The following is an 8,825-nucleotide window of genomic DNA, read 5'->3' on the forward strand; positions in this document are numbered from 1 at the left end:
GTGTGTGTGTGTTCACTGCTGTGTGTGTGCACTTTGGATGGGTTAAACGCAGAGCACTAATTCCTAGTATGGGTAACCATACTTGGCCACATGTCACTTCACTTTATTTCATGCTAAGTATACTACAAAAAACAGTCCAAGAGTGCACATCAATTAGGCCAAAAAAGCTCAATGTGGATGCTCTACCACACAAAAATAAGAACGAAAACATCAAAGTAGGCACACCACAGCTCCAGAGATAGAGAAGTATTTAATTATGTTCTCACCACAGGTGACATTTCGAGCTTAAACGCTCTTCATCAGACAATGAACATACATGACAATGCCCTTATATACACAACACTAAATCACATGATTGCCCATATGACCACAAAAATAAATAAATAAATAAATAAAAAAGTCAGGGCAATCAACAAATCATGTAAGAAAAGGGCAAAAAGCAAAATCACATAAAAGTGAAAGCAGCAATAAATTACAAGCACAAATACATTTCACTAAATAAATACCTAACTGCAAAATGTTCAAAATTACACCAAAGAAAATACCAAAATGCAAAAAATGCAAAAATTACATTCAAAACAAAAAATGAAAGCATAATATAACATGTGGTCAATCTTACCATCTAAATCACTATAATGATTAAAGAAAAGGGCGAATATCAAAATCTTCATTGAGACCATTAGGAGATAAAGTATTCAAAGTGTAAATCCAATATGCTTCACGTTTTAAAAGTAGATTGTGGATATCACCCCCTCTTCGAGGTAATTTACCTGCTTCGATGCCAGTATATCGTAGAGTCGAAACCGAATGTTTAAACTTGGAAAAATGTTGTGCTACTGGACTTCTGGGGTCATGGTGCCTAATTGCACATCTATGTTCAGCAATACGAGTTTTAAGTTGTCTACTTGTTTTTCCCACGTAGCCCAGTTATTGGCACATTTGTTGAGAGCGATCCCAAGTTGCAATCAATTTTTGATAAATCACCTAGGGTGGTCTATAAGAGACCTCCCAATTTGCGCAACATGCTGGTTAGGGCAGATCTGTCGGTTCCACAACCAACACATTTCTTGAGTCATATACCTTTTGGTAATTTCAAGTGTGGTAGCTGTCAACAATGTAATTTTAAGTATAAAATGCAAATTTTTAATCATCCCTCTTCTGGTAAAACTTTTAAAATCCGAGGAACGATTTCTTGTAAAGCAACCAACGTTATATATATGTTGCGTTGTCCTTGTGGACTGGGCTACGTGGGATGCTAAGTATACTACAAATACATTTACATATTTATGTACTTAATAAAAATACCCTGCAGTTGTATTTTTAAACTGGTATACTTAAAGTCTGCTAAATTGGAACAACTAATTTTGTACTTAATTCACTTTAATTGTGCAGAAGTAGTGCTGAAGTCCAACTACAGATATACTGGGTTATATTTGATTGTGCTAAAGTGGAACTATTGCAAGGTACACTTTAAATATCTTGCATTTAAAGACTGATATTATTCAAAGATCATACAATCCTCATCAATAATGGCATTAAAACACATTTTAGGCTTAATGTTAAGAAATGTGCATTGTGAACAAGTACTCAAGTTTAATTGTGATTTTTATATCAGTAAGTCTTGAGCGATAAGTCAACAAATGTTAATACATTTGAACTATACTCAGTATGAAATAAATGTATTTTAAATATAATACTTTTTACTATGGTTATTGTGTGCTTCAAAATAGGATATGCACTTACGGTGTTGATCTGAACTCTCATAACCACATCATGTCAATCTTGGAGGTTACATTCAGAATCCACTCACACACAGTCCCTTGTGTTTCCATTATGAGTCTCATTAAATATTTACTATTTGTCTGTTTTTGTACAAATGTGGTCTCTGAGGCTTTGAGATGTGGCGTTGATGTCTACCTGAGGTGGATACTTTGGGCCACAGGGAGAAGAGAACCTTATGTTTGGCACATGTTGTTATTGAGTGCGCTGTGTAAACATCAAAGTTTTAAATAATAATGACATCTTCAGGGGACGTTCTAAGAAGATGATGACAGACATGCAAAGAAATGTATTTTACTCTCCATTTGTCAAACAAAATACTAACGTAAAGAGCTAAATAACAAAGTTTTCAAAAAGATAAACATGATCTATTAAAAGATTTTAAATTAACCCTTTTTCTTCTTCACTATTAAAAAAAACGCACATGAACATGCTATGAATATAGCTATTCTTACATGTGGAACATTCTACTATAGTCTACTTAAGCCAACAGAAGGACAAAAAGAAACAGTTATAATGTCATAACTGGATGTTAAGTAGAACTTTAGTGGAGCTGTCATATAAGTTGCTGAATTTAGGGCAAAACATTCACCCTAGCTAGCATTTTATGTATCCTAAATGCACAAAATGAATAATATTTTCACACTTTTTCAGGGTTTCTCATCATATGTCTCATGTTTAATCTTGACTGCACTGTTATCTAGTTCAGTCAATTCTGAAAAACTATTCTTAACAATATTTAGTGGAGGTGGAAATGGCATCACAGCTGAGAGATAAATTACTGTATGTCATTAAGTCATTTTTACACATTTTTAAAAAAAGGTTTATGTTTTCATAAATTGTTACAATGGTTATGCATTTGTTTAAATTATCATAATAATTTATGTTGATATTTTAATGATTTTTATGATTACTTTATATGGGTTTTTACATTTTAACAGTAATAAAGGCAAAAATATAGCAAAAAATAACATTATAGCATTAATAAAAAATTCAATTCTATTTTAATGTGACTTCCATATAATAAGAAAATAACCAACCAACCAACAAACAAACAAACATCAATGTATTCTAACAACTTTCAAGTGCTTGTTACACATTGATATACAATGTATAAATATGTTTTGTAGAAAGGGAAGGAAAGGTGTTTCCATTTTTGAAAGGTCAGCCTAGTATGCGTCATGCGTGTTACAGAATTATGTAATTTAATTAGGCTACAAAATAAATGTAACTAATCTGTTACAGTTACTGAGGAAAAAATGTGTAATTTAAACTACAGTTATGTTAACGATTTTCACACATACAGATTTGATTGATTTCTTTACAGAATTGCATTGACTGCTCTAAAATATGAGACACCAATGTTTCAGGAGTTTAGGACAAACAATAAGACACATGTAGCCTATATTTGATAACTGTTTTATTTCTTATTTGGGTTTATGTATATGCTTTATTTTTAAAAATTAACTGTTTTTTTCCCCAAGGCAGATGCCAGTGTTTCCTGTCATATCAATGCAAAGATTTGATTTCAAAACAGTATCATAGCTATTAAATATCTTATGATTTTAAATCTGTATTTAACTTCAGAATGAATCATATGTCTCATGTTTAATCTTGACTGCACTGTCATCTAGTTCAGTCAATTCTGAAAAACTTTACTCTTAACAATATTTAGTGGAGGTGGAAATGGCATCACAGCTGAGAGATAAATTACTGTATGTCATTAAGTCATTTTTACACATTTAAAAAAAAAGGTTTATGTTTTCATAAATTGTTACAATGGTTATGCATTTGTTTAAATTATCATAATAATTTATGTTGATATTTTAATGATTTTTATGATTACTTTATATGGGTTTTTACATTTTAACAGTAATAAAGGCAAAAATATAGCAAAAAATAACATTATAGCATTAATAAAAAATTCAATTCTATTTTAATGTGACTTCCATATAATAAGAAAATAACCAACCAACCAACAAACAAACAAACATCAATGTATTCTAACAACTTTCAAGTGCTTGTTACACATTGATATACAATGTATAAATATGTTTTGTAGAAAGGGGAGGAAAGGTGTTTCCATTTTTGAAAGGTCAGCCTAGTATGCGTCATGCGTGTTACAGAATTATGTAATTTAATTAGGCTACAAAATAAATGTAACTAATCTGTTACAGTTACTGAGGAAAAAATGTGTAATTTAAACTACAGTTATGTTAACGATTTTCACACATACAGATTTGATTGATTTCTTTACAGAATTGCATTGACTGCTCTAAAATATGAGACACCAATGTTTCAGGAGTTTAGGACAAACAATAAGACACATGTAGCCTATATTTGATAACTGTTTTATTTCTTATTTGGGTTTATGTATATGCTTTATTTAATGTTTTCATAAATTGTTACAATGGTTATGCATTTGTTTAAATTATCATAATAATTTATGTTGATATTTTAATGATTTTTATGATTACTTTATATGGGTTTTTACATTTTAACAGTAATAAAGGCATTTAAAAAATATAGCAAAAAATAACTGATTATAGCATTAATAAAAAATTCAATTATATTTTAATGTGACTTCCATATAATAAGAAAATAACCAACCAACCAACAAACAAACAAACATCAATGTATTCTAACAACTTTCAAGTGCTTGTTACACATTGATATACAATGTATAAATATGTTTTGTAGAAAGGGGAGGAAAGGTGTTTCCATTTTTGAAAGGTCAGCCTAGTATGCGTCATGCGTGTTACAGAATTATGTAATTTAATTAGGCTACAAAATAAATGTAACTAATCTGTTACAGTTACTGAGGAAAAAATGTGTAATTTAAACTACAGTTATGTTAACGATTTTCACACATACAGATTTGATTGATTTCTTTACAGAATTGCATTGACTGCTCTAAAATATGAGACACCAATGTTTCAGGAGTTTAGGACAAACAATAAGACACATGTAGCCTATATTTGATAACTGTTTTATTTCTTATTTGGGTTTATGTATATGCTTTATTTAAAAAAATTAACTGTTTTTTTCCCCAAGGCAGATGCCAGTGTTTCCTGTCATATCAATGCAAAGATTTGATTTCAAAACAGTATCATAGCTATTAAATATCTTATGATTTTAAATCTGTATTTAACTTCAGAATGATCTCAAAGTAAAAAGAGGTCCTAAAGTGGTGGCTGTGCTTTCAAATTAAATTATTATAATCTTAATTAAAGTGATGAAGGATTTTGTAAAGTCTGACTGTAATCGGTGTTGAGTACTACTGTAAGGTTAACCCTGCCTGCTTTTAAATTTTCAAAACGATTAAAAGTTTAGAAAATATAGAAAGAAAAAAAATAATAAATACAAATTAGAAAAGTAATCAAAAAGTAAAGAATGCAATCAATTACATTACAGTAATTTAAATAGTTACACTACTCGTTACTTTTTTAATAGGTTAACTTGTAATCTGTAACCTATTACATTTCCAAAGTAACCTTCCCAGCACTGAACATAGGCCTACATTAGTTTCGAACGAGAACGCATCAGTCATTGAAGAGCAATAACACTACGGTGCTTCTTCCTCCATGCTTGCAATGCAAAACAAGCACGGGCCGCTAGATGGCAGCTACAAACCTTGTCAAACTAAAAATATCCACAAGCACAGAGCACGAGGAAGTGAGTTGCTAAGGAAATCATCCTTGACGACAGGAAGGCGCTGGAAACAAGGAACAAGGCTACTGGGATTAGCGTTATCAGCTCATTGCCGATCAATGAATCGATGTCAATGCTAAAAACGATACAGTATGAATAATCAATCACAAACATGTAGACAGAAATGGTTAAGATATAACGTTATGTTGGAGCAGAAAATAACGATTTGTCAGAAAATGCGTGAATCTAAATATATATGAATAGTGGTGTATGAAATTGGTTATATAGTCATTTGGACTGATGGATGTGATAACTAACATACTTCATAATGATATTTCAGGACTCTTATGGCAGAATTGCATATAATTGGACAAATCATCGGGGCCACCGGATTCCCACAGAACAGCCTCTTCTGCAAATGGGGTGTACACGCAGGTATCCTTTTTATTTTATTATAAAATATTTTATACTCTGTTAAAAAAATGAAGGTTTACAGACCCCTAAAGGGATGTCGTGTTAATAAAAATGTTGTATGCAAAATCATTGTATTTTAATCATTTTGCATTCTCTCCCAAACGAGAGAGTGAATGCAAAGTTCCTCAGGAATACAATAGTTTTGTGAGAGAACACAATGTTTCATGGGGGAACACACTTTCGCAAAGTAACACAATTATTTCGTGAGAGAACATGAACACATTGAAATTTTAAAAATAAATACATTTTCCTCCCATCTCATAGTTTTTTTTTTCATCTCCATATTCACTTACGGGCTTTGTACAGTGGTGACCAAAAAACATTGGTCTTATAGACAAATATAGTGTTTGTCTTGCATTTTAATGGTGTAAAGAATTTTTTTTGTTTTTTATTTTATGAATTTTTATTTTAATGTTTATTTGACATCTCAAAGTTTGCGTTAACACTTTTTTTTTGTGCCATTTAGGAGGAGCATGGAGACTTCTTTCTGGTCTGAAGGAAGGCCAGACTCAGGTGGACATGCCTCAAACTGGGGACATGGCATACTGGAGGCATCCCATTGATTTGCACTACACTACTAAGGGCCTACAAGGTATTCATCTTGTATTTTAGTGTCACAGAAAGAGTTTATAATCACTTAAGCATGATTTAATATATAGAGGTGTTTTATACTTGTAGGATGGCCAAGGCTTCATCTCCAGGTGTGGCATCAGGACTCTTTTGGCCGATGCCAGCTGTATGGTTATGGTTATATCCACGTACCATCAAGCCCAGGACAGCATCATCTGCAGTGCGTGACATGGCGACCGCTGGGATCCTGGCAGGATCAACTTGCTGAGATGTTTGTTGGAGGAGGACCACAGCTGCGCTCGCCAGATCTCATTTACAGTGGCGCAGACAGATACAGACTCCACACAGTTGGCATGGGCACAGTTGAACTAGAGCTGTGCGTTATTCTGCGCCACTTTGACAGATACGGTGTGGAGAGCTGAGAACGGACTACAGGTTGTCATATATTTCAGGTCTATGATATATGGAGAGGAAAAGAAGGTAAAATATTTTGTTATATTGGGCAGGAGGTAGTTATATAAGGTGTGTATGAATGTAAGTGTTGTATGTTATACAAAGAGTTGAGTGAAATGGTGAGTGATAGATTTATCTCCGCAGACTGATACTGTGTTTTTGTACTTTGGATCTCAAACAATACTTTTTTATTTCATTTTGTACACTTTTTGTACACTTTGTATGTTTTATAGAATTCTATTTTGTTTTGATGCAATTAAATTGGTTTGGTTGGAAAAAGTCATTCATCAAGAATTGATATGAGAAAGACCTGTCAAAGAAAAACCTGACGCAGTTCAACTCAGTACATAGCGTCAGTACGGTCCTATATTTTTTTTCTCAATGTAAACACATCTTTCTGTAACATTTTGTAGCAGGCTCTGTGTTATGTAGATAGTGAGAATCAGCTCTTTGTCACATTTTGCTCATTTCCTGTGTGGCGTTCAAACTGTTTTAGTGAGACTAAAAAAAGACAAAAGGGCGAGTAAGATCACAACTCATTTTTGCCATCAGCACTCAGCAGGCTACGGTGAGTCAATATTTATATATAAAATATATTTAAAAGACTACTCAATTTCATATATATATATATATATATATACATACACACTCTGTCTATCAACTGTTCTGAAGGGGTGAAATTATTTTCACCATCCTGTTTCAGAATTGTTTTGAAAGGGCGTTAAAGAGTATTTTAATGCACTCTTTTGCATCCTGCTTCTGTTGAGGTTCATCAGTTCCTCTCTTAAATTCTGTTTCTTTATATAGAAGAAAGAGGGGTGGGGGAGGGTGTTTTTTTTGTTGTTTAGTTTAAGTTGATGAGTGTGTAGTTGTCCTAATTTTTGGTACCTCTGCTAATTTGCTGTTTAAAAACGTTCTGCTTTCTTCTAAGAGTTCTAAGAGTTGAAAGTAGGATACCTCCTTTGGGAATTGAGTCTGCATTCTGTAAACACAAGATGTGGAAGATATTCTAAAAGATAAATTGCAGCCCTAGCATAATTTCTGAGCTGTGCCATTTAACTCTTACCTTAACATACCCAACTAACCTCATTGATTTCTTATTCATTAAAAAAGTTTTACATACAAAACGTTTGAAAAATATATTCAAAATCATGCATACTCACACATGAGATAGCAGTATCCTAAAGACCACGATATACTTGCGTCAAAGTTCAGCACAACAGCAGAAAAAATTTCCATGTCATAGAAAGTGAAGTCCCAGAGCACACCCACCTATTACATTACTGTAATGCATTAAGTGGACACTATATAGTTATCGTTATAGTTATCGACCTTGAAGTATATAGTATAAAGTTATAATTGTTCTAATTCTTTGAAGATGGTGAATCCCACACTACAACTAACGATAATGATGCAGAAGAACAATAACATTGGAATCACTTCAGAACAATTTTTTTTTCTAGCTGATTAGCAATAAGAACATTGATTAATGATTATCATTAAGAAAGCTTGAGGATTTAAAGTAACACAACAAAACTGCAGTGTACGGCTATAATAAACAGACCATTATAATTATTTTAATAGTTAAAATTCTTGGTGTAAACAGGCCTTAAGAAGGCTTTAATGTAACATTATTTAATGAATACTTGTTTAATTAGGGAAATATTTCATAACATCTGGTTTCGTTCTAAATGTTTAATTCCTGAGTGGATAGCAATAACCAGCTGACTCCAGGCATATGAATGCCATCATGAGTTAAACTAAACCCTTTGCCTCACATATTGTCCACAGTTTGGGTTCAATCTACAGGGGAAACTACTGTGCTGCAAAGGAAGTGTTGTGTCATTTGGTTAAACTGTGCTGCTTCCTTTTCCTCTTTTGTCATTCCTTGAGTTGAG

At 32.6% G+C, this 8,825-nt stretch overlaps 1 protein-coding gene across 2 annotated transcripts; it reads left to right on the top strand.

Annotated features, from left to right (window-relative positions):
* Positions 1-5,432: 5,432 nt before the first annotated feature.
* Positions 5,433-7,145, top strand: LOC107681120 (B9 domain-containing protein 2-like). 2 transcript variants are annotated; one of them, XM_016477287.1, is made up of 4 exons: positions 5,433-5,454; positions 5,771-5,865; positions 6,371-6,496; positions 6,583-7,145. In XM_016477287.1, the coding sequence occupies exons 2-4, from the start codon at positions 5,778-5,780 to the stop codon at positions 6,894-6,896; spliced, it is 528 nt and encodes a 175-aa protein (XP_016332773.1). In that variant the 5' UTR covers positions 5,433-5,454; positions 5,771-5,777; the 3' UTR covers positions 6,897-7,145. The 2 variants fall into 2 exon arrangements, with proteins under 2 accessions (XP_016332773.1, XP_016332772.1); XM_016477286.1 differs by lacking the exon at positions 5,433-5,454 and adding an exon at positions 5,465-5,580.
* Positions 7,146-8,825: the final 1,680 nt, after the last annotated feature.

Source organism: Sinocyclocheilus anshuiensis, unplaced genomic scaffold (assembly GCF_001515605.1).
Source record: "Sinocyclocheilus anshuiensis isolate Anshui unplaced genomic scaffold, SAMN03320099.WGS_v1.1 scaffold412, whole genome shotgun sequence".
NCBI lineage: Eukaryota > Metazoa > Chordata > Actinopteri > Cypriniformes > Cyprinidae > Sinocyclocheilus > Sinocyclocheilus anshuiensis.